Source organism: Eurosta solidaginis, chromosome 4 (assembly GCF_040869045.1).
Source record: "Eurosta solidaginis isolate ZX-2024a chromosome 4, ASM4086904v1, whole genome shotgun sequence".
Classification (NCBI taxonomy): Eukaryota; Metazoa; Arthropoda; class Insecta; order Diptera; family Tephritidae; genus Eurosta; species Eurosta solidaginis.
In genome coordinates, this window is record NC_090322.1 from 237,983,191 (window position 1) to 238,009,150 (window position 25,960).

The following is a 25,960-nucleotide window of genomic DNA, read 5'->3' on the forward strand; positions in this document are numbered from 1 at the left end:
CATTTAAAAGCTGGGGTTTTGTCGGGTTTTAAACATATTTCTTAACACTTTGAGTGTCATTATGTTTGTTTAAGAATAAACCGGGTATATATGTAAAAAAAAAAATTGACATGCGATAAATATCCCAAAATAAGAGACTTTTTGACTTCGTAAATACTCAATGGTAGATAGTTCGAAAAAGAGGTTTCTTATAAAAAATTATTAAGCTTCACATCCTCCTCTTGAGAAGTTGCTTCTTGATATATCTAAAATGCACCTCAATATTAAAAAGATGTTTACTTTACTATAGGAACGTTGTATAAAATGTTTCCAGAATATGACGGGGGTTCCTTCATGGGACCGAAGATACTTTTTTACGTATCTAGTGGTTGACTTGGTTGTGAAAATTTTTGTAATGATTGTTCGATGAAAAAATCACGGTATACTTTTTTCTTAACTCATGTTTTCTCTTGCTGGATTTCGATTAACGGAGGTCGTGTTAATGTCGCCTCATGCTAGCTGTTCTTTAAATTCTTCTGAAACCATTTGATAATTATATGGAGGTAGTGCAGGAAGAGAAAAAAAATTAAAGATATTCTATTTGAGATGATATTAACTTAGTAATATATTCTCGATGGTCAAGAATGTTCTAATAGAGTTAGCAGAAGCTGACTCCTAGTAGGCCAGTGACTTCTATTGCGAATACAACATTATTGTAGAATAATTTTAAGACCGACAGTCTGGGGATGAATGAAATAAAAAATAAAAAAACCAAGACATTTTTCGAATATTAGAATTTAAAAAAAAAGAAGAAAAGAAACAAGAGACTGCAACAAAGGCTCAAACAATCAATCAAAGCCAAACTCGTTCGTTTAATAAAGTTTACGAAAACTTACTAACTACCACATTGCATACAAATGTAACAACAACGTGCTACTTCCAAACAGCTGTTTACTGCCAAGAGAGCTGCATACATGATCGATAAAGAGTCAAAATTCAGAGTCCACGCTTCAAATATACTCACAGTTTAATTTTAAGACCTGTTTTGAGACAGTAAGTCTTCTTTAAACAAATTTTCGTACAGACCTACATACACAAATAATTATATGAGACATACACTGCTGGCTGCTTGTCTGACAATGGTGATTATGTCAACAACATTCGAGTCGCACGACGGCTACCGGTATATTTAACACTAAACAAGCACACAACAAGTCAATAACGATTTGTTGCTAAGTGAGAGAGATCGTTAAAGCCAAGCTAAATAATATGGCTGCGCATGGCATCAGTCAAAAACGCCATCGGTAAGCAACATCTCAAACGATGGACAAGCAATGATGAGCATTTCCAAATGAATACTCTTTTGTTTGGTTTGTTGTTTTTGCTAATTAATATTGACATCAATTTAATACATATGTGCAAATGTATAGTGTTAATGTTGATTTTATTAATGATATTTCGTTGAACAACAATAAAAACAAGAATTGAGTTTGCGTGAAGACAAAATATTCAGTAAAGCGATTTGTGCGCAAGCTTTGGTTTAGCTTGTGCCTAGTACTATTCACGTTAAAAATATGTTTTTCATTTTCGAATTCGTATAATTTAGTAAATTTAATAAATTTACGGGTTTTACTCATGGTTTAACATTTTTTTTTTTAACATTTTTTGTGGTCAATTGAAATTTTGTTTGCATTCGATTTCTTTGTTTTATTTATTTATTGTTTTCTACAGTGGTCGTGGTCGTTGTCAAGCAGGTGTGACTCAAAAATTTACTGAAATTTCGGATAAAAACTTCATATTGCGCATTTTGGATTTTATATTTTCCATACAAACACAAAGTGAGAGAAACGAAAGACAAGCGAACTCAACTCAACTCTTTACCTGGTCTAATATAAAATAACTCGACTTTGTTTTATCAAAATAAATTTCATATCCGATTGCATTTGTCATTGTAATTGGTTCAGTTTATAAAAAATAATAAACACAATATAATATAAACTATGAAAAATGAGGTGACTGACTTTAAGTCCGAAACACTTTTTTTGTCCGCAATGAAAAACAATGGGAAATAAGGAAATAATAATTAGGAGAAAAATGTAAACCAAAAACAACAAAAACGGCAGAAAATAAAAAAAAAATTGTTAATAAAAAATGGGATCATGAAGACAAAAAATTTATCAGATAAAAAAAATAAAAAAACCAAAAAAAAAAAATTATTTAAAAAAATAAAAACTATAAACAAAAAATATATAGAAAAAAAAAACGAATTAGAATTTATAAAAAAACTTATCGGAGAGGTAAAGTTACAAAAAATAAACTTATAAAAAGATATGTACATACCTGAAAAAAGAAAACAAATTAAAATTTATAAAAAAAAGTATCAAAAAGATTAAGTATACATATATACAAAAAAATCTAATTAAAATTTCTAAACAAAATTACTGTAGCCCTTTATGTAAGTACACATTTTTTCCATTTTTATACCTTTCATGAAAATGAAATGGTATATTAATTTCGTCACGAAACCCAAAATTGTAAGTCCTTAAAGGAAAATAGATAGACCCACCATTAAGTATACCGAAATAATCAGGTTGAAGAGCTGAGTTGATTTAGCCATGTCCGTCTGTCTGTCTGTCCGTCTGTCCGTCTGTCTGTTTGTATGCAAACTAGTCCCTCAATTTTTGAGATATCTTGATAAAATTTGGTGAGCAGGTGTATTTGGGTGTCCGATTAGACATTTGTCGGAACCGGCCGGATCGGACCACTATAGCATATATCCTCCATACAACCGATTTTTCAGAAAAAGAGGATTTTTGTAATATCTTACTCAATTTAACAGATTGAAGCTTCAAACTTCACCATATACTTTCGTATAATGCACATATTGTTGCCTGAAAAAATTGATGAGATCGGTCGTATATATAGTATATATCCCCCACAACCGATTGTTCAGATAAGAAACTTTTCGTAATTACTGCCCTATTTTAAGAGCTAGAGGCTTCAAATTTCAACGAATGCTTACGTATATAGCATATATTGTTGTCTGAAAAAATCATACAGATCGGTGGTATATATAGTATATATATGGTGGTATATATAGTATATATATATATTTTCGCAATTTTAGCCCCATTTTAACAGCTAAAAGCTTCAAATTTCACCGAACGCTTACGTATATGGCATATATTGTTGTCTGAAAAAATCATAGAGATCGGTGGTACATATATTATATACCCCATATAAACTGTATTTTTTTGCCCCTTTTTTACGGCTAGAAGCTTCAAAATTCAAAACATTTCATCAAATAGTTACGTTTACGTCATATATTGTTGAAATACGTGATTCGTAGTCATATTTTTTACACGCAGACCACAAAAACCCTGAAACTTTGCATCCTCACACAAAGTACCTACCTATTTTTTATTTTTTATTTATCTTAAAAATCGTTTAGGTATGTAGATCTGTTCACTAGATATTTCTTATCTTATACATCCGATTATTCGGAGATTACGAACGGGATAAGATTATTGTTCAGCCCCATTCATGAATAGCCGAAGACAGTCCCGTCCTTACTTGTTTTAAGATAACTTCAAAATTTCAAATCAAAGCTTGAAAAGCAAATTTTTAGTTTTTATTGCAATAAAATTTTGAGTTTTTGACTCAAATTTTATTTTTTTTTACAAAACTTCAAGGTTTTCTTTATTTTCCTTCACTTTACTTCCTCTTAGATTTTTTTTCAGAAATCGAAAACATTTTATTAAAAACTTTAGGTTTTATTAATTCCACTAGCAAAAACTTTGCTTTTAATCAAAGTTAATAATTTCTATCAAAATGTATATTTAAAAAAAACTTTGTTTAATTAAATATTTATTAAAATGTGTATTGTTGTTTACGAAGCTTTTCGAACAGCCCTTTAATGTAGTCTCAAATGTATTAAGGCAACTCACTCAAACTCGCAATTGCCTCGTTACCACGGAAACCTTGAAAATTATATACTTTATTATATAAGTTTTAGAAGTTTACGAACTTTGATTGTGAGCTTTCATGAGTTAATAGAAGAACTTTTTTTGAAAAATATTTAGTGAAATACAGTTGTTGTAGATATGTGGTAATATTTGAGATAGCATAACAAAATAAATATGTATGCATATTTTAGGTATTTTTTGATAAATATACTCCCTGATGAAGATGAAGAAATGCGTCAAAACGCGTAAAAAGAGCTCAGCCGCTACACCTACAGGAGACCCGACCTACTGATTTCAGTATGAAGAAAAAACACAGTACTTAAAATAAACTTATCAGAAATAGAGGCAACTTATCCGAATCCTCACAAAGTATTTCTTTAGGAGAAAACATCAAACGTGAATCAGGTAATATATTTGTTTCTAATATGAAATGATGAGGTTTTAAGCATGTTCTATGCACTTACCAATAAACCAGTCTCCACATTAGGTATTAAAATTATGCGGGAACCATCCATGAGATTATTATCTTTTAATGTGCCATCCTGAAGTTCTCTGCAAAAGAAAAATATGTATAAATTAAAAATTTGTTTGTTATAAATAAACCTCAGCATAGCAGAATAATTGCGTATGAGGCGCAAGCATTGATATATTAAAAAAAAAATCTTACTAAATTGGTTTTATACTTTAGCAAGCAATAATTTTCAATATGCCTATATGTGCGGGAAATTTAGTAAACAAATTTACTAATTTCCCCTCCTGTTTTTTCCCTCACTAGGATAGGCACCTTGTCGTTGGTGTGAGGGCTTAGCCGAACTCCATAGCGCCCGACTATGAGGCGGAGCTGTTTAGGACAGACATCTACGCCGTTTCGCCTCACAGGAGGGCGGCGGGATGTCGGTGACCAAGAATTGCCAACCCCCTAATCCAGGGTGTTATGCGGAACGTGCCTATTGGACGATTTGCAGCCAGGGGATAAATTCGGCTGTATTCGAACGGAGCCTTCCAGATACCGGGCCACCTCGGGAAGTATTTACGGCCTTACCACAGTAAGGGGCGCTGCTGTGGCGGACGGTTCTTTCCCCGTATATAATACTGGACCGCTGAACCCGCCTTGTCGGGCAGGTGGTCGTACGACCAAGATGAACGACTCATTACCTGATTGTAATAAGGACAATGTAAAGAGGACTGAGTCGCAATCCAAGGACGACAAATACGAATTAAGCGATGCGTCGGACTCGGGGAACGAGAGTAGTGCTGATTCAATGAACTCCACAAATGAAAACGGAGTAGAAGAGTGGAGAAGGGTACGGAGCAGAGGAAATAAAAGAGCTCTCTCGCAGTACCGTGCAGCACTTGGGAGCAGTGGTCGACCCAACAGAAGTGGAGATCGAGCGCTTGGAATGGGCCCATGAAGCGGTAGAAGTAGGCCGAAGGCAGTTCAAAAGGTTTGCTGCGAGAAACCCTCGGTTCTGCAACCGGTACGAGGAGGAAGAAGCGTCGAATGGCAGAATGAAGAGGCAACGTTCGGCGGAAGGTGACAAGCCTGCTTTCAAGAGGCAGAAAAGACCCAGTCCTAGAGCCGCGAGGCAGGGCAGTCGCATAGACAAGACAAGTAGGCCCAAAGCTGTAAGACAGATGGGCTCCAATAGCGAGGTAGCAACTACCTCGAAAGCTGCGAGTCAGAGGGAAGTTCCAACTACTGAAGTAGGAGATAAGCCAAAGGGAGATAACGCTAAGACTCCGGCTTTCTCGGAGGCGCTAAAGGGAGTTAACACTAAGACTCCTGCTTTTCCCGAGAAGATGAGTGATGTGGCAGCAGTCACTGACTGTGGCGCTGGTTGATCGTAGCAGTCCTTTCGAACAAATGACTACTGACAGGTGGAGATCTGTGGAAAGGGAGCTTATTAGCTTAATGCTTAAGATGATGCGGGAACAACCAAGTAAGCCCCTTCCAACCTTTGATTCGGGGGGATGGTATAATGGTGTGAAGATGATAGCGTGCGACAACATGGCGAGCTTGCGGTGGCTGGAGGAAATGGTTCCAAACCTCCAAAGGCAAGGCACGAACGCGCGGTTTGAGGTGGTGGATAAAGCGCAAATCCCCACGTACCAAAAGTTAAGGTATGGATACCATGCGTGATGAAGTCTGAGGATACACTGCGACTTCTGCAGAATCAGAATCCGAACATACGGACACAAGATTGGAAGGTACATACTGTATCTCGGCCTACCGAAGATGGTCAGTTCTACATCTTCCAAATGAACAAGCAGGCGGAGGATATTTTGTACACGCAGCTTGGCAAAATGTCCTTTGGCACTGGCAAAATTTACATGCGGCTCAGGAAAAGAAGTCCCGAGGATAAAAACCCTAACACGCTAGAGGTGGGCGAAGTCGAAAAGGACGTCAAAAGCCTAAGGGAAAAAGACAGGTGTAGGTTCCCGACGTCACCACGAAAGTGCTAGAAGAGGACCAACCGCTAAATGGTGCTGTGACTCGCACAGAGGAACACCCGGCACAACAGTCACGAGAGGCTGAAGGGGGCCTCGAATACTCTAAACCAAAAGGGCAAGGCGAGGACGACGACGTCAAGACGAAGGTGCTGGAGGGGAACAAACAGCCCAATGGTGCTGCGAGTCCTACAGATAAACCTCCAACACAGTAAAGTAGCTTCGAGCGAACTCCTCCTAACCCTTGAGGAGGGTTCGTTTGACGTGGCGCTGATCCAGGAGCCGTGGCTCTCATCGGGAGGAAAGGGAACTACGCGCAAACGGAAGGACGGGTGCGAGCTGTAGTAATGGTAAGGAAACAGCTGCATTCATAAATGCTGCCTAATTACACCACTGAGGATCTCGTAGCGGTGGCCGTTGAGCAAAAGAATAAGCAGGCATTTATCCTAGCATACTGCTACATGGCTCATGCTGCGGAGGTTCCACCGATGGAGTGCACAAGGTTAGTACAGGAGGAAGGGCGCAAAGGGCGGTTGGTCATAGGCGCAGATGCAAATGCGCACCACAATGCGTGGGGAGGAACAGATACGAACGAGAGAGGCGAATCTCTATTTTGTTACATCCTGCAAACCAATTTGCAGATAGCCAACAGGGGAAAAGTCCCTACATACATTGGTCCAACATCCAGCAATGTTCTGGATATTACATTGAGCTCCGAGCGTGATATATCAAGGTATGATTGGAAGGTTCTTGATAGACCATCCTTCTCCGGCCATGCGTATATCAACTTCAGCATCCCCCTAAAGAGGGTAGAGAAGGGAGGAACCTTTAGGAACCCTAGGTCAACGAACTGGACTAAATTCCAGAAACATGTAGAAAAAAACTGGGACAACCCAAAGAGGTTGCTAATGTAGAGGAACTGGAGGAGTCGAATGAATTCCCAACAAGGACGCTTATGACTGCGTATAACAAAGCTTGCCATCTAAGAAGATTCAGAGGAAAAGCAAAGCCGCCATGGTGGAGCAATGAGCTGAGTATTCTAAGAAGACAGGTAAAAGAAATGTTTAACCTCGCAAAGACCGCGGAAAGCGAAGCGTGTCGGGACGAGTACAGGGATCTACTGAGGATCTACAAGCGTGAAATTACCAGGGCGAAGAGAAACTCATGGAAAAGTTTCTGTACGGACATAGAGTGCTCCAGCGAAACAGCACGGTTGAAAAAAGTCCTAGCAAAGGGAAACATAGTCCAGGGACTAATAAAGAAAGAGAACGGGGAATGGTCATGTAATAGTGAGGAATCCCTTGAGGTGCTTCTCGATACACATTTCCCATTGGGAGACGGTTTAGAAGAGCCAGTAGACATCACTCACACTTCGATCACGGAGCTAGTAGTGCCGGGCTTGGTGACCGATACCAAGATCGAGTGGGCAGTGAAGACGTTTTCTAAGTTTAAATCGCCGGGCCCAGATGGTATATTCCCGGCCATGCTACAAGTCTCAAGTAGGGCGGTCGTGGAATGGCTTAAAATAATATTCGATGGGTGCATAAGACTGAATCATGTACCACACTCTTGGAGAACTGCTCGTGTAGCTTTCTACCAAAGGCGGGGAAGATCGGTCACGTGTATTCCAAAGACTATAGACCCATTAGCTTAACATCATGTCTGCTCAAAACCTTTGAGAGGCTGATAGATGTGTACATAAAGTCCAACGTGGATGAAAAGCTGCTCTCCACAACACAGCATGCGTACACCAAAGACAAGTCGGTAGACACCGCATTGCATAGGGTGGTAATAAGCATAGAGAAATCCTTGGAATATAAGGAGTATGCTCCAGGAGTCTTCTTGGACATTACCGGGGCTTTCAATAATGTTGCAAAATGGGCGATTATGGATGGTCTTAATTACATTAAAGTACATCCTGCCTTAATCACATGGATCGGCTGCATGTTAAATTGCAGAAAGATTACATCACAATGGGGATTGTACGAGGCCACGAAATCAGTGGGCAGGGGCACGCCGCAGGGAGGGGTGCTATCACCTCTGCTGTGGACGTTGGTCATCAACCAACTGCTCAGGCAATTCGATGAGGGACCCGTAAAACTTACGGCTTACGCATATGACGTTGCTATTGTCATAAGTGGAAAGTGTCTTCCAACGATTAGTTCTTTGATGGATCGGGCGCTTTGGGATATTCATACCTGGGCATCTAATGTCGGGTTGAAAGTCAATGCGGAGAAGACGGGTATGGTCTTGTTTACAAAGAGGTACAAGGTCCCAAATTGGACCAGGCCTAAGTTAGGAGGGGTGACCTTACAGGAGAAACCTTGCACAAAATATCTAGGAATCATCCTAGACAGAAAGCTGTCATGGAAGCTCAACGTGGAGGAGAGGGTCAAGAAGGCCTCAACGGCACTCTATGCATGTAAAAGAATGCTGGGGTGTACGTGGGGCCTATCGCCCTCTCTTTCTCATTGGGTCTTTACAGCGATTGTGCCCTGAATAAAACACCGACGGCTGCACTGTATGCCATTCTGCACATTCCACCTGTAGACCTGGTAGCAAAGAACAAAGCATTAACGACCGCAACCAGGCTCGGTGCCTAGGGGCAGCTTGAGCGCCGACCATATGGCCATAGTAGTATAGCGTCATCAATCACAAGACGAACAGACTACCTGATTCCCTATCTACGCTTCGAGGGAGATCTTAAGGCCACAATAGAGGTGGACGGTTGGCGCAAGGGTGCGCAAATGGCGGACGAGGCGATACATGTGTACACAGATGGTTCAAAACTAGTGGAAGGAGTAGAGTCTGCGGTATACTGCGCTGATCCGGAAATAAGCAGATCCTAAAGGCTGCCGGATTACTGTAGCTTTTTCCAAGCGGAAATATTAGCCGTAACCAAAGCGGTAGAAACCCTGGAAGAGAATAGCTTAAGCTGCAACCGTGTTAACTTTTATATTGACAGTCAAGCAGCAATAATCTCGCATAGCACAGCATCTAAATGCGTGTTAGAGTGTAAGCAGTCTCTGGAGAGAATCGGGACAGGAGAAGCATACATCTATATTGGGTCCCAGGGCATATGGGAATAGATGTGAATGAAAAACCGGACGAACTAGCTAAAAAGGGCGCATCCCTTAAGCTTGCTCCGTAAACGTCCCAATTAGATTGGGCGAGATTAAGCGAAGGCGAGAGGTGCACATGACTGACCAGGCGGGAAAGGCGTGGGTTCAAGCGCGGGGCTGTAAAGTGTCGAAGATTATGTGTAGGTCTTACAAGCTTAGATTAACACAGTTGCTTCTATCATTAAAAAGAGAGAACTGTAGACTCATGACGGGTATTCTGACTGGACACTGCCTTCTGGCGTCACATGCCTTTGAATTAGGCTTGGTCAGTGATATCAGATGTAGGAAGTGCAGGTTGGAGGAGGAAACGATCGAGCACGTTCCGTGCTCGTGCCCTCACTTGCCAGGCTAAGACTTCAGCTATTAGGAGTGATACAGCTGTCAGATCTAGAAGCAGCAAGTGGCTTAAGTCCTAGGAAGCTTCTAGTATTTGCCAAGAGGACGGAGTTATTTTATTATATAGGTCCTGGTTTTTGATAGGGTTTTTCAGTTTGGTCGTTAAAACAAACTTCTGGTAACACTACGGACTTAATCAGTCTATGTGAGGTCCTCATCGACCGGCCAGTTCAACCTAACCTAACCCAACCCCCCTGTTTTTGTTATTATTCTTTATTTCGAACAAAAACTTCGAAGCTTCGAACAAAAACAAAGAATTTTCAAACCGAAAATTAAAATTATCAACAAAATTACATACATAGTATATCAAAAACAAAATGTACAGTTGACGCTATTTCAACTTGAATGATATTTTGTGAGTATTTAAAAATTTTTGACGATTTTGCATTTTATTTGCTGAACAAAAAATTCCGAAATCGAAAATAAAAACAGCGTGAACTTCTCAAAGAAAAAAACCAAGAAGAAAATAACTGCATTGTAGAAGTCAAGCGCGAATAACAAACAATGAAAAAGACAGCTGATAAAGCTTGAATTTGATTAACCTTTTATTTGCATTTTGGTGTTGCAATTTCTTTATTTGTTGTGCAAATATTTAAATCAAAAAAAGAGACTTGAGCAAAAATCGCCTACTAAAGCTGGTTTATAAAAATGCAAGCTTATTTAAAAAAGTATGCATGTGCATTGGGGTGGTTCTATTGTGTGACGCGATTTTTCGATATCGTTACAAGCATATTCGAACACTGCATGAAAAAATGTTATTCTGAGCAAATGCTTACTTTTTATGCATTAGACCCTATATGTAGATTCTTCGGAAAACGATTTGCCCAAAAAAGGTTCACTCTAATGCATATACAAAATGATTAAAAAAATAAAATTGGACGCTATTTTATTGAAAATAGTTAATTTTGTTCGAAAGCTCGCTATATAAAACAAGTAAAGGTGTCTAAGTTCTGGTGTAACCGAACATTATATACTCAGCGTGAGCTTCAATTGTACATTTCATTTCAGATAAATTACTTTTCTACATAACACGTGGCACCGCCCGTTTAAAAAAAAATTTCTCCCCATTTCCTCTTACAATAAAACTTGATAAGTGAATTATCATTGATTCAAAACTATTTTTTGCTAAGGTATAGCTCATTATTCTAGTCTACGACCCTTTTAAACTTGTTTTATATCTAAGTGGCCGTGGTTTTTAACCCATCCCGTCCGTTTTTACTAAAAATACTTTCTGCTACAAGGAAAATATGTGTACACAATTTTGTTACGATATGTAAATTTTTCTTCGAGTTATGGCTCCCGAAACAAAGAAAAGTGCTTAGTCATAAAAGGGGCGGTGCCACGCCCATTTTTTTAAATTTGAAGTCTTTCCTATTTATTGTTATAAATCCACTTGGGAAATGAAATGCCATTGATATCAAACTCTCTTTTGCAAAGATAAGCATATTTTATTCGTCTACGACCCTTTTAAAAATCTTTTATATAAAAGTGGGCGTGGACCTTAACCGATTTCGTTAATTTTTCTTCAAAGCATTCCTTATAGTAAAGGCAACCTCTCTACCGAATTTTGTTACTATAGGTTTAAAGATTTTTGATTTATGATTAATAATATTTGTAAAATTGATTTTATCACAAGTGGGCGGTGCCACGACCATTTTCAAATTTTTATCAAGAGTCTCAATAGTCCACATGTCAAATTTCAACATTCTAGGTGTATTATTTACTGAGAAATCAGCTTTTTTGTGTTATAAATGTTATGTGTTATAAATGTTATATATATAAAAAGTGGGCGTGGTTATGATCAGATTTCGCTCATTTTCTATATCAATTCTGGGTCCAGATAAGCTCGTGTACCAAATTTGGTGAAGATATCTCAATATTTACTCAAGTTATCGTGTTAATGGACAGACGGACGGACGGACGGACATGGCTCAATCAATTTTTTTTTTCTATACTGGTGATTTTGATATATGGAAGTCTATATCTATCTCGATTCCTTTATACCTGTACAAGCAACCGTTATCCAATCAAAGAGTATATTACTCTGTGTGCAAAGCACGCTGAGTATAAAAAGAGACTTGAAGAAAAATCGCCTACTAAAGCTGGTTTATAAAAATGCAAGCTTATTTAAAGAAGTATGCATGTGCATTGGGGTGGTTCAATTGTGTGATGCGATTTTTCGACATCGTTACAAGCATATTCGAGCACTGCATGAAAAAAAATTTTTCTGAGCAAACGCTCACTTTTTATGCATTAGACCCTATATGTAGATTCTTCGGAAAACGATTTGCCCAAAAAAGGTTCACTCTAAAAATAAAAAAGTTTCTTTGAAAAACCGCCGTACCAAGCATAGCTTTAACACATAATTGCATACGAAGTATGCAATGTGTAAAAGATTAAAATATGCAAAAAGAAGACAATTGGGAAAGACTTCACAACAGGCATGACGTAGCTGAATGCGTTTACAACCATTTCAACTATCGTAGGGGTGCGAGTTCGACTCCCACTCCCGGGAGAAAAGGCTTTGAAGAGATTTACAAGGTATAATCGAAACAGCTGTCGCCTTGTCCGTCCTGATGTCACGTTGTTTAAATTTTTCCCAAATTATTAAATAAATTATAAAACTGGACTCTTTGCATAAAAAAAAATGAAAAAGAAAATTGCGAAAAATATTTTATTGGAAATAGTTAATTTTGTTCGAAAGCGCGCTATATAAAAAAAAAATGCATGCTATCAACCGCTGAGATGGGCTGTTATTAAACCAAATTATAAGGCAAAGCGTTCTTTGTCAGAATTTTGTCACATACAAAGCAAATTTCGAAATATGTTATGGTTTCATACATGACCCTTTTGATACAAATTTGAACATAGGACGTTTTAACAGTTTCGATCAAAACAGCGTTCCAGTTTTAATATGTTTTAGCATCGGTCTCGGTTTCGCTCTTGTTTTACTTTGTATGTTTGTGTTCTTTATTTTTTTTCTGTCCTCATCACTGTTGCCTACTAATTAAACAGCCGCTTGTTGAATTCAATTAAATATTTTTTAGTCAATTCAACACCTGACAACTGCAAGCAAATATCTTGTATTTTATTATGACTTCAGGCACAAAGAAATTAAGTAAACATATATTAGGGTGCTCATAAAAAAAAAAGTTGCGTTGTTTTAACGGTGTTATTTACTTTGTTTTAAACACGAAAATTGCAGTAGAAATTGTTACAAATTTTATAAGTTATTTTTTCTTTTTTTTTAATCTATTTTCATTTAATTTAGGAAAATCTTTAAAGTAATGCAAAACGAAAAATTCGAAAATAACTTTCGAAAAAATTCAGAAATTCGAAAATCATTTAAAAATCTAGTCTAAGAGGTAGTGTGACGTTCGCATGAAAAATTTAAATTTTACACATTTTTAATTAAGAAAATACCTTGCGAAAAAAAATTTTACAAATGAATGCGAGGTTTAAGATTTCAAATCGACTTTGTTGTAATAATATTTATTGGACTACGAAACTCGATACTAAAAAGTATTTAAACGTCTGAGAATAAATGCCTTATGATAGATGTATGTTATTAAAATTTTTTATTTTGATGTATATTGGAACGATTTTCCGTCATCCCTTGTCAAATTTGGTTTCGAGAACGAGAACGAAAATCGACACTGATTATGGCACAACGCCGAAACCGGTTTCTCTCGAAATCAAATTTAACAAGGGACGACGGAAAATCGTTCCAATATACATCATCATTTATCCACCCTGTCGGAAAATCAACAAAACAAAATACATTTTTTATTTTCCTATCGAATTTTTTTATGAACCTATCTTCGGAAGAAAAATTTTTTCTTATGGATGGTGAGTCAGCCTAATGTAGATACATAGATATCAACATAAAAGTAAAATAGAGTTATGAAGCTGAAAAGGTGAGGGTAGGAAACTAAACAAAGAAGCAGAGTAAAGTCAAGTAAATTCGAACAAGAAAAAATAATAAAACAAACAAAAAATGTTAAATTTACATAAAAATTCATTTGCACAAGCAAACATTTATTTTTTTATTTACAGTGACTCAAAAATGTATGCGTACAGTATTTGCCACCATTATCTTAGTTCACTTAATCGTTTGCCTGACTATTTTTAGTAAGGATTGGAAAATATTGTGATGGATTTTAAAATAACTAGTAAAAATTCCTCTAGATGATCCACGAATCGAGACATTTAGAACATTCGTAGGTTAGGGTGAACTGTCCTAAATTCAAATCTTCGCTAAACCCAAAAAACAGTATTAAGTGCGCGTACCACAAATTTTATAAGGGTTAATGGAAAATCGTTCCAATTCATTGAGCGATAAGTAAGTTAATGTATACACCTGCGAGTAAAAAATATAGCAGCAAAAATTATTGACAATTTTGGGTTTTTGTCGTTATTAAAACTACTTTAATTTTGAGAGACTTCAAACGAGTCCTTATTCAGAATAAAATGAATAAAACTGTATATTAAAAAAAAATTCCTAAAATAAAAAAAATGGGAAATTTCAAGAATATTTAAAAAAGTTTTAGAACTTTTAAATTTTTTCGAAGATATTAATGAATCGTTTCGAAATTATTTTCAAAATTGACAGGGTATATAATGGAACGATTCCCGACATTCTTTGTTAAATTTTAGTTAGGACCGGGTTCGGTGCTGTGCCATCTTCAGTGTCATTGTTCAGTATAGTTTTTCGAACGCCAATTTGAAAAGAGTTGATGAATAATCATTTTAATTAGCAGCGATTAGTAAGTAAATGTTTAGTACACGATACACCTGCAAGTGAATAATATATAGCAGCAAAAGTTATTGGTAAATGTGATCCGTTATTATTATTTTTTTAAGTTTCATTATTATTTTGAAAGACTTCAAAATTTTACTTTTTCGAATTGTACTGCAAAACTGCATTTTCGAAAAGTTTCCTAAAATTATAAATAAACATTTCCAAAATTTTACAAAGATTTTTACAAACCTTACGAAAATATTTTCGAGTTAGACGCACTGAAGTTTGAAAACTTTTTGTGTCCAGATTTTTTTCTATATAAAAATAAAATTTTTTGCCCTTTGAATTTTGAAAGAGTTGCAATTTTTACTTTTCTAGACCTAAAACAAATTAGACTAAGAAATTGCATACTTAAAGTTTCCTAAAATTCTTAATAGGCCATTGGAAGTTTTTATGAAAATTTTTACAAACATCTCAAATTTTCGAAATTTTTCGAACATTTTTTCGAAATTGGTTTACTTAATTTTCGTTAGGCAATTCAAAAAAGCTTGTAAACAATAACGGAACAAAGTAAGAAAATAACTAAAAAACCTTCAAATGGTTTTTGCTGCAACTTTTTACACACAACTGTAATGCATGCATTTGTAAGTATATTTTTTTATGTAGGTAAAAATTTGCATACTTTAATCGAACAATTCTGGACTTTTGACACTTGAACGGAGTTGTCGCACTGAAAAATAACTTGAATACTTGATTTGAGAAGATTTATTTCTTGTAATTATTTTAAGGCACATATACACACTACATAGATATATCATATAGTAGAGATATACGCCGCCGATTTTAATCGTTTTTCGCACGCCGCCGCCGAATGTCAAAAATATCGGCGCGGCGGCGGCGTCCGGCGCGTTACTATATTTTCTACTTGTTTAAGACTGTTTAGGCCATTTATTGTTCATGTCGAAAATTAGTCGGATATGGTCGAAAGTGGTATCAACGGATGCGCATCGCTGCCGGTTATAAGAAACTAATTGCGAAATTTAACTCTTTCTAACTGTTCATAGGTTATTAAAAAAACAGGCGCTTTCGATCTCAGCTTAACACGGACTTTGCATCACCCAATTTACCAAGTTATTTAAACAAAACACTGAAAGAAAAGTTTTATAATAAAGTTGTAAAAAAACCAAATTACCCAAAAAAGGTGCCCATTTTTAAAAAAAATTTACATTGCGATTGGCTGAAAGAATAAGCGAAAGCAGTGATGCAAAATCTTTTAGTTGGTTCTAGGGGCAAAAACACCCCTTTGAAATGATTCTTACCTCATACTTAAGTTGAGGATATATTTTGGCAACCCTATCCAAAACTAGTCCCTTGGAGTGAATCACATTGTTTATAGCCTACCAACCAAGTTTAAATATAACCTACGCGTTACGGCTCCTTTTACAAATGTGAATACGTAGGCACATATATTTACCAGGTGAGGCTTTGTCCTTCGCAAGAACACTCAAAGTGGTGAAGCAAAAGCTTTCTCAAGACAGTCGAACAAATTACCGGGTGTTCTACTACCCTAACGTAGTGGACAGTCGAACTAGTCTGAAAACTGAAGCTACGCGGTCATCCATTCTAAAATATCGTTTTGAATTAACGAAGACTATTGAAATCAATGTAGTGAACACAAACGTCTGCAAACTTTGGTCTACATTTTAAAAATTGTATACAGGGTCCTTGTAAAATTTTAATTATGTAGATGCGTCGAGGATTATACGATTTTCACCCATGAGTTACGCAATGACATCCACTTAGACTGCTTATGAGTTCGAGGGCGGCATCCTTGGCCGAACAGTCACTCCCAAACGTTTCAAGGTTTTTCTCTAGTGTAGCTCGGCAGCATAGCGCGATAAAAACATCAGTTAGAAAGTCTTCGGAACTACACCTAGAGCTTCTAGGAAACCGACGTCGACGAAGGTACATATGAGTTCGAAGTCGCAGTCCTATAGCTTCTGTAATGGCATATGATGTGAGGGTCAGGAGGCGTGGTAGCGACTGGTGGTCGGGATTGCTACTGTTCGCACATCGGGAATTGTAGCTCTTAATCATTGGGAATTGTTGCTCGAAAAATCTAGATGCGCCCTGTGCCACGAGAGTCATTAATATTAACAGATCATTAATAGCAACCGCAAGTCGCCTTTATGCGTGACCGCCCAGGAGCCACAAATGATTTAAAGAAATTGTGTTCGTGACGATTATTAGGAGGAACCCCAGGTGAAACTACGCTTTGCACGAGATATGCAGCAAAAGTGTGACCATTTTATGTATCTCTATTTCTTTCCAGCAGACGCAGCAGTACCAATTCCAAAGACCGGGGTCAGGTTCAAAGCCTCCCTGGAGCAAGTGAACGAGGGGCAATCCCTCCGCAAAGAGCTACTCCTGAAAATTTTTGAACGATCTGCGACTTTTTGAGGCAAAAACCACGGATCTTTCCGAAATGGCCAAAACGTTGACTTCCTTAAATACATACAAAAAAACCTTTCCTAAATATTATTTTTTAAAATAGAAAAATCAAGCTTTTTAAAGTAAGAACACCGGCGTACGCCGGCGCGCCGCCCACGCCGCCGCCGCCGATAAAGTGATCGGCGTAAACCTCTATCATATAGGGCTGTATGTAATATTAGAATGTGTAATATATGTTTATATACACATATATATATATATATTTTTAATTTGAACACAAATGCTTAGTTATTTATTTTAACTAGCTTGAATAATGAAAGGTAACAACAAAGACAATACTTATTTCGAAATTTTAGAAAGAAAACGGGATAAATATCTATTTTATGATGGCATCGCCCGCTGTACTGTAAACAGATGTAATTCAAAATTTTTATTTGTTGGGAAAACACAAACAAAATTTTTAATTTTTTCATATAGCTTTATTACAAAAACAAGTAAGGAAGTCTAAGTTCGGGTGAAACCGAACATTACATACCCAGCTGTACACTTGAAATGCTGTTGTTGTTTGTTTTGTGTGCTTAATAGTGTTACAAGGCTGCGCAATAATACATTATATGGTTCTATTCTGAACTAATTTTTTTTCGGGTTATGGCTCCCGACACAGCAAATTTCTTAGTCATAAAAGGGGCAGTGCCACGCCCATTTTTTTAAATTTGAAGTTTTTCCTATTTATTCTTATAAATCCTTTTGGGAAATGAAATACCATTGATATAAAGCTCTTTTTTGAAAGATATAGCATATTTTATTCATCCACGACACTAAATGAAAAATCTTTTATATAAAAGTGGGCGTGGTCCTTAAGCGATTTCGTTAATTTTTCTTCAAAGCATTCCTTATAGTAAAGGCAACCTCTCTGCCGAATTTTGTTACGATAGGCTTAACGATTTTTGATTTACGATTAATAATATTTGTAAAATTGATTTTATCACAAGTAGGCGGTGCCACGCCCATTTAAAATTTTTTTTTTCAAATTGTTATCAGTAGTCTCAATATCAGTCCACACGTTAAATTTCAACATTCTAGGTGTATTATTTACTAAATAATCAGGTTTTTGTGTTTTCCAAAATGTTATATACATAAAAAGTGGGCGTGGTTATAATCGGATTTCGCTCATTTTCAATACCAATTTATTCTAGGCCCAGATAAGCTCATGTACCAAATTTGGTGAAGATATCTCACTATTTACTCAGGTTATCGTGTTAACGGACAGACGGACGGACGGACGGGCATGGCTCAATCACATTTTTTTTCGATACTGATGATTTTCATAAATGGAAGTCTATATCTATCTCGATTTCTTTATACGTGTACAACCAACCATTATCCAATCAAAGTTATAATACCCTGTGTACAAGTACAGCTGGGTATAACAAAATTCAAATACCAGTGCGCCGCGCCGGTCATCTCTGCCCCTAGAAATATTCTATGTATGTGAACATAATCTTACCAGCCGGCTGTTGGGGGATATCCTAAAATCTCGAAAAAGTAAAATTTTGGATTACATCAGTTTACAATAAAACGGGCGATATGTCAATGGAAATTTAAATAAGGGAATTGGTTTTTTAGTTTTAGGAAAGGTAAAGAACTACGCGTAATATCTCAGATATAGCAATAGGAGAACTGTCCTCATGTCAAGTCCTGGAATATGTTTTACCTGTATTGAAAACTATTGCAAATCAAAACAAATCAAAGCATTGATGATGCATACCATCTATTAAACCCTAAACACCGGCAATTCAAACATCGTCGTTTTGTGTGGCCTGATATAGGATCTAGCAAGAGTATCATCTAAATTCGATTCAATAAAAATTCAGTCGTTGAATTTATGTTACTACAAATTAAAAATCTCCTAGGTAACATAAACGAGCAAATTATTTTTAAATCAATATACATTTATATCTATGTAGGTACATATAAACTCATTACCTGCACTTTGTTTAGCCATAAAAGGCCATAACTTCGAATAATTTGTAAGTGTTGTTTACGCGCCTAAAATGTGTATAACAACCGTATCATTGGCAACAGGACAACGTTGTAACGACGAGTTCAATGCATCAAAGCCAACAACAAAAGAAATAATGCAACAACATAGCAACATAAAAATAGTTGAACATTCTTTGTTGTGCCTTTTTTTAACTTTTAACTGCCCTACTGCGTTTATGAATTCCTTACAGAGTTTGTTTTGACGTAAAATGTACTTGACAACAATTTCATTTGTTATTGTTGTTTATGGTATCTATAGTTATTGTCTTGATTATATAAGAGTTATGTGTGAGTATCCTTGAACTTTTCGTGTATGTGGTGATACACATTTACACGCGCAATGTATCCACATATGTATCTACTAGGGATGCCAATCCAGGATCCCGGGATCCCGACCTTTTTTAAGTCGCCGAAAATCCCGGGATATTCGGGATGTGCAACATGTTACTAAATATAGGAATCGGGGAAAAAATCCCTCTTTTATAGCAAAGAAACCACACTGAAATTTATGTTAGCGTTTACAACACTGTTGAGGTAGAAATCAGCTGGCTTCGTCGTGATTTTTGTGTGTGGCAGAATTATAAGTTGTGTGTTTTTACTTTGTGCAGAAATAAGTTTTATTAAATCAATTAAATTTAAAAAAATATGACTGAAAAGCCGTCCACTTCAGGTACATATACATATATAAACTCGGTAAAGTGGAATACCTCGCATACGTAGTTTGACTAAAGAATAACTATAATGCAAGTGAAAATTATTTCGTATAGGTTTTGTTCCGCATAAATCAAAGGCGGAAGACTCCTCTTCCGTACGGTCCTATTTTTTAGTTGCGCGCGACAAAGACGAATCAGTGCAGTACGAATCATGCAGTCATATTTTATTAACGAAAGGAGGCTCAACAAAAGGGTTACACGCGCATTTGAAAAAACATGACATCGTTGTATGCCGTAAAACAAAAGCTCCAGAAGCCGATCCTGTGCCTTTTAAACAGCAAAAGTTGCATCAAATCTTTGGTAGTAAGACGGACAGAAGTATGGGAGCTGTTTTAGCTAGGATGACGGCTGTTGACGGCTTTGCTTTTTCAGCTTTCACCAAATCACAAGATCTACGCCATGTAATGCGAGGCAATGGCTTCGATTTACCCAAATTCAGAACTACTATAAAAAGTATTGTACTCAAATATTACGAAAATATTAAAGTAGGAGCATTACATGAAATTGAAAAGTTCGTAAAAGAAGGTAAAAAATTTAGCGTAGTTTTTGACGAATGGACATCAACGTTAAACAAACACTTTATGAACGTAAATATCTTTGCGGCATCGAAATTTTGGAACTTAGGTCTTGTGCGATTCCGGAGTTCAATGACAGCTGAAATGTGCGTCGAAAATTTGGTGGAACGCTTGAGTGAATTCAAAATCGTTATAGCAAATGATGTTATAGCTATCACAACAGACTGCGGAAGCACTATGAAAAAAGTTGGCAGGCTCATAAAGCCTCATCAGCAGTTATGCTTTGCCCACGGACTTCAATTGGCAGTCATTGATGTGTTATATAAACCCGCACTAAAACAGTCAAGCAAAAGTAAGTTAAAACATTAATGTTATTAAGAAATTTTATTTAATGAATAACGATATTGCTAGACGACGACACAGATTTGGAAGAAGAGTCAGATGATGGGTTAGTGATCTGCCAGAGCGACGAATTTTCTGTGTGCAGTGCACTGTGCATGGACAAATTTAGCTTCAACACCATAATTTCAAAAGTGAGAACGGTGGTACGAGCCTTTTGAAAATCGCCAACCAAAAATGAAGTTCTCCAAGGTTAAGTAAAAGCTGAGCTTGGAAAAGAACTGAAGTTATTGTAAGACTGCAAGACCCGACGGAGCAACCTGTTAGACATGCTACAACGTTTCGTTCTTTTGAAAAATTGTATACGAAAAGCTGCAATTGATTTGAAACTCACTTCCCTTAAAGAAATTGAGTTTGAAATCATTGAAAGAGTAACATGTATTTTAAAACCAATTAAGGTAACGATAGAAGCATTATATAGCCATGACATGGATTTGCATAAAGCCGACATTGCTTTGCATTTCATGTTAGAGGAAATTAGAGAAGATGGCTCAAATTTAAGCGCCGTCATGCATAGCAAATTAGTAGAGAGGATAAAGCAGCGGCGCACTAGGTTTTCGGACGTTTTTAATTTTTTAACAGATCCTATTACTTTTTTGCAAAAAAATATGAATTTGGTGGAAACTTATCTATAGCCAATGTAAAAGAGGAGATGAAGAAAATACTTTTATTATTTCAAGATTCCACTGATGTCGAAAATAATGGCGATAGTGAGACGGAAGTAAGTATTGTTAGCGAGCCCACAGATTTAAAAGAAAAATGAAATAGCCTTTTAATGAAAAGTACACAGACTTGTAACAATAAAAAAAAATACAGTATGGGCTTACAATTAGCTAGGGAAATAGACTTGTTCTCTAATGGGGGAGACAGAGGCCTGTTTTTGAAAAAAACTTTTAAATATTTATCGGCAACTCAGCCCACAAGTGTAGAGGCGGAAAGATGTTTTTCAACGGCAGGATATATTTGCAATAAGTTCAGGTCAAGACTCGCAGACAATACATTAAATGCTTTAATAATCTTAAGATCATTTTTTAAAAGTAATCAGTAAAAATTAGAGATATAATCTCTATGTTTCACTTTTTTTTTTTAAATAATACCATTGTTCACCTGTTGAATACTTTTATAATCATAAGTTAACAATATACTTTGAAGATAATAAACTCACCGAAGTAGATATAGGGCCAGTTTTTGCAATTTTCACCAATTTACGTTGAAGTAAAATTATTTTAACTAATTTCATATAAAAAAATGTACTTATCAGGATCTAATAGAGAAACCATATATTTCATTTTAAAAATGTATGCAAAATTGGAAAAATTGCTCAGATTTTCATAAAAATTCTTAAGTTTTTTCTCAGAATTTTTTTGAGTATGCAGTTTTGTTGCCCATTTAATTCTAAGATAATGGGGTGTTACTCTTAAATTTGTAAAAAGTTTCCCTGATGTTTGGCAATTTTTTTCTGACGAACTTAAGTATTTTAAGCACACTCCAAAATATTCTAAAAATACTGAGAAAAAACTTAAGAATTTTGGTCAAAATAGATTATGTTATAATAAATTAGTCAAAATAATTTTTCTGAACTAAAGTTGGTCAAAATTGCAAAATCATGGTTGCACTTATAGCAACTTCGGTGAGGTATATAACATTAAAAAAGTACAATGAATTTTTGAGCATGTAGTAGTTTCAACTACCAACAAAAAATAATACTAAATAAGTTATTTATGATCTATAACTTTCTATTTATGTATAATATTTTTTTTTACCAATGAAATACATTTAAAGTAAATAAAAAATCTAAGTGATAATCCAATTCTTGGCTATTCGGGGCTAATCCCGGGATCCCGGGATTGTAAAGTCAGATCCCGGGATTGAAAAAACCCAAAAAATTGGCATCCCTAGTATCTACTTATGCAGAATAAATTTTCACGCTTGGTGAAAAATCGAAAACACACCTCGGAAAAAGGACTATCGAAAATTAATGGAAATTTTGAGTATTTAAACTTGCACTTTGTCAGACAAAAATTAATTGAACTACAGAATTGAATATTCAAAAAGCTTCATAAAACTCTAAATGAAGATTAGTAAATTTTTTAAAAATTTTCGAATGTTTTCGAAAATGCTGTTGAAATTGATCGCAACCATGGAAATCACTAAAATCTTAAAATTTTACATGAATTAGACACTCTTGTGAATTGCCCAACAATATTTTTTTCAGATTGCGCAAAATTTGTGTTCTAAAAGTCTTATTGTGAACTTTGAAATATTCATGAAGATTTTAACAATTGTATATTCGAAAAATTGTCGAACAGGTTTACGAAATTGTTCATATTTCTTTGTGATAATTTTTTGCAGAGGTTTGAAAAACTTTACTTTTTGTATATAAGAAATTCTAGGTTGCCCGATGGAAAAATCTAAATAAATATTTGCAAATTTTCATCATGATTTTTAAAAACTTAATGATTCTTTTAGAAAACGTTTTCAAATTGAATCGCATTATTTTTTACAATTTTTGTTTGAAACGCGAAAAATTGTATTTTTCGTATGGAGGAAAATCTAAAATACGTTACAGAAAATAATTGGCAAAAACCAATACGAATTTTGAGAGACTTCAAACATATGTAAATTTGGGAATTTTCATGAAAATTTTGAAAAAAAAAAATTGTCAAGTGCATTTTTTCAAATATGTTTTCGAAATTATTTGCGCTGGTTTTTGAAAATTTTTATAAAAACATAAAACACCTTAAATGAGACAATTGAAAACAGACTTCGGAAAAAAACTTGTCAAAAAAACAAAAACCAGTTCTGAGAAACTTAAAACTTAAATTTTGTCAGGCAAAAATGGACTTCCTAAAAATCTAAATAAAAATTTGGATATTTTCGAATGAGTTGTAGTTTCACAGTTTTTTTCGAAGGCTAAATAATTTTCCATATAAAAAATAAAATATTTCACACTTTGTATGAAAAACACGTAAAACATCTACCTCGGTAAGAAAATTTCCAAAAACCCATACGAATTTTGAAAGACTCTAAATTTGTACGATGTCAGACAAAACTGAATTGCACTTCAGAACTGGACTCTCAAAAAGCTTTCTTGAATGCTAAATAAAATTAATCTGCATTCAAAAAGATTTATAAAACTTCGAATTTTTTTCTAAAACATTTTCGAAACGGGTCACAGTGATTTTTGACAACTTTTTTTCCCCAAATGTAAAAAATTATATTTTTTATATAGAGACCCTTTTTTAGAAAACGCTTTCGAATTGGATCGCATTGATTTTCACAGTTGGTTCTGAACCGAGAAAAATTGTATTTTTTGTATGGAGGAAAATCTTAAACAAGTTACGAAAAAAAATTTTAAAATACCAATGCGAATTTTGAAAAAAGTTCTTACATATACTTTGAATAGGACTACGCAACTGCATACTAATAAAAAAAAGCCTCTAAACAATATTTGGATATTTTCATAAACATTTCAAAAAACTTTTCGAATTTTCGAAGTTTTCAAAAACATTTTCGAAATTGATTAACGTAAATTTCAGTCTATTGATAAAGGACGCCAGGTTCGAGTTGGAGCTCAAGGCCAGAACAATTTTTTTAAAGATAATGCATTTCAAATTAAAAAATAATTTTTCAATTATAGAAAAATTAAAAAAAAAAAACAATAATTATCATACAAACTATTTTTCTTGCCTTGAGCTCGAACTCGAACCTATAAATTTGTTTAAACAATTAAACAATTTTTTCCAAATAAGCTCAAATGAACAAGTAAAATAAATTAAAGTAAAGTAATTAAAACAATTTGCAAATAATGTTTGCGACTGTTTTTTGCTCTCAGTTGTATGTTATACAGTAGCTCAATATACTGATATTAAATAGTACCCATTCCTATTATAATAGACGCAGGTGTACCTTCGTACTTAACTGTGTTGTAAGTTGAGTGCGTGTTGCGCTAGCCCCAACAGTGAACTTTGGCGCCTTCTCGGCCACTTTGTTGTTCTCCAAACTCAAAAAACGAAAACAGAAAACTTTCAAAATGTAAATGGCAAAACATCTGTTGCAAGGAAACGTAAGCCAAACAAATACAAATAAACCAACACCTCGCCCAACAATTGCTAGAAACCCCACTCGTTTATTAAGTTTCGTTTATTATAATTTGAGCCATTTTTCTGGTTTGTAGCATAAGCTGTAATAATTTGGCATAGTAAATATTTTCGCTTGATGCATTTTTTTTTAATTTAGGCGCATACAAAAGTTAGTTCAATATTGAAATCGTGTTTGGAATGCAAAAACAAACCTACAGAGCCACGGCAACCATGCGTCTATTGTAGGTGCTGGGCAAAAATTTGCATTTTTTCTATAATACACTGTTGCTTGCTGTTGTGCACTATAATCGCATTTGAGCAGCAACCATCAATTGGGTTAAATTGTTTTCTGTTGTTTGGTATTGCACTTTTAACATCGAATTAATATTCGGTTGCTAGGATAAGCACTTTTTGTGCAAACTCACAACGTTATTCCAAACAATAAAAGAAAATGGAAAAACAAACGCAAAATCAACCTAAACAATGCGTTTCAACCACAGAAACTATATTATTGCATACATATGTATGGCGATAGGTACCTAGCACCTAATAGTGGCAATAAAAATTGAATGCAACGCTTTGGTCGCTGAGCAACCTAAAACAGTCCTAGGAGATGTCCTTGGTTATAAAACATGCCATAAACAATTTGAATAATTAATAACACATTTGTTTTTGATGAACAATCAATTGACAGTAATATTTATGTGTTTATACAGTAGAGAACAGAGTTATGGCAGTGGCAACTTTCATAAATTGTTGTACATTAAATACTTATTTTTTTCTCCTCGATATTGTAAGAAAGAACATCTACGAATTTGAAAGTAAAACTATGCAAACCGATTTGAAAATTTTTCGAAAAAATTCTAAAGTTTTACAAAAATTTCGAACTTGGAAAAAAATTTCAAAATTCAATGCGAATTTTCGAAGACCCATAACTTGTAAATTGTTATATTAGGCTACAACACTGCAACAATCGCAATGCCGGCCCGACATAATCGCGAAATATTAACGCGAAACCAATCTCGAAATTATACCGAAATAACTATTGAAATAATAAATACGTTTTCTGAGTATGGTAAGCCACTCAGCATCATACATCCATAAAT

At 35.4% G+C, this 25,960-nt stretch overlaps 1 protein-coding gene across 2 annotated transcripts in view; it reads right to left on the reverse strand.

The window, feature by feature from the left end:
- stx (stuxnet) overlaps window positions 1–25,960 on the reverse strand; it is a 161,558-nt gene that overhangs the window by 64,360 nt on the left and 71,238 nt on the right. For both annotated transcript variants that reach the window (XM_067785164.1, XM_067785163.1), the window contains exon 2: window positions 4,409–4,496. In XM_067785164.1, coding sequence (XP_067641265.1) covers window positions 4,409–4,496 — 88 coding nt within the window. The remainder of the gene's footprint in view (window positions 1–4,408; window positions 4,497–25,960) is intronic.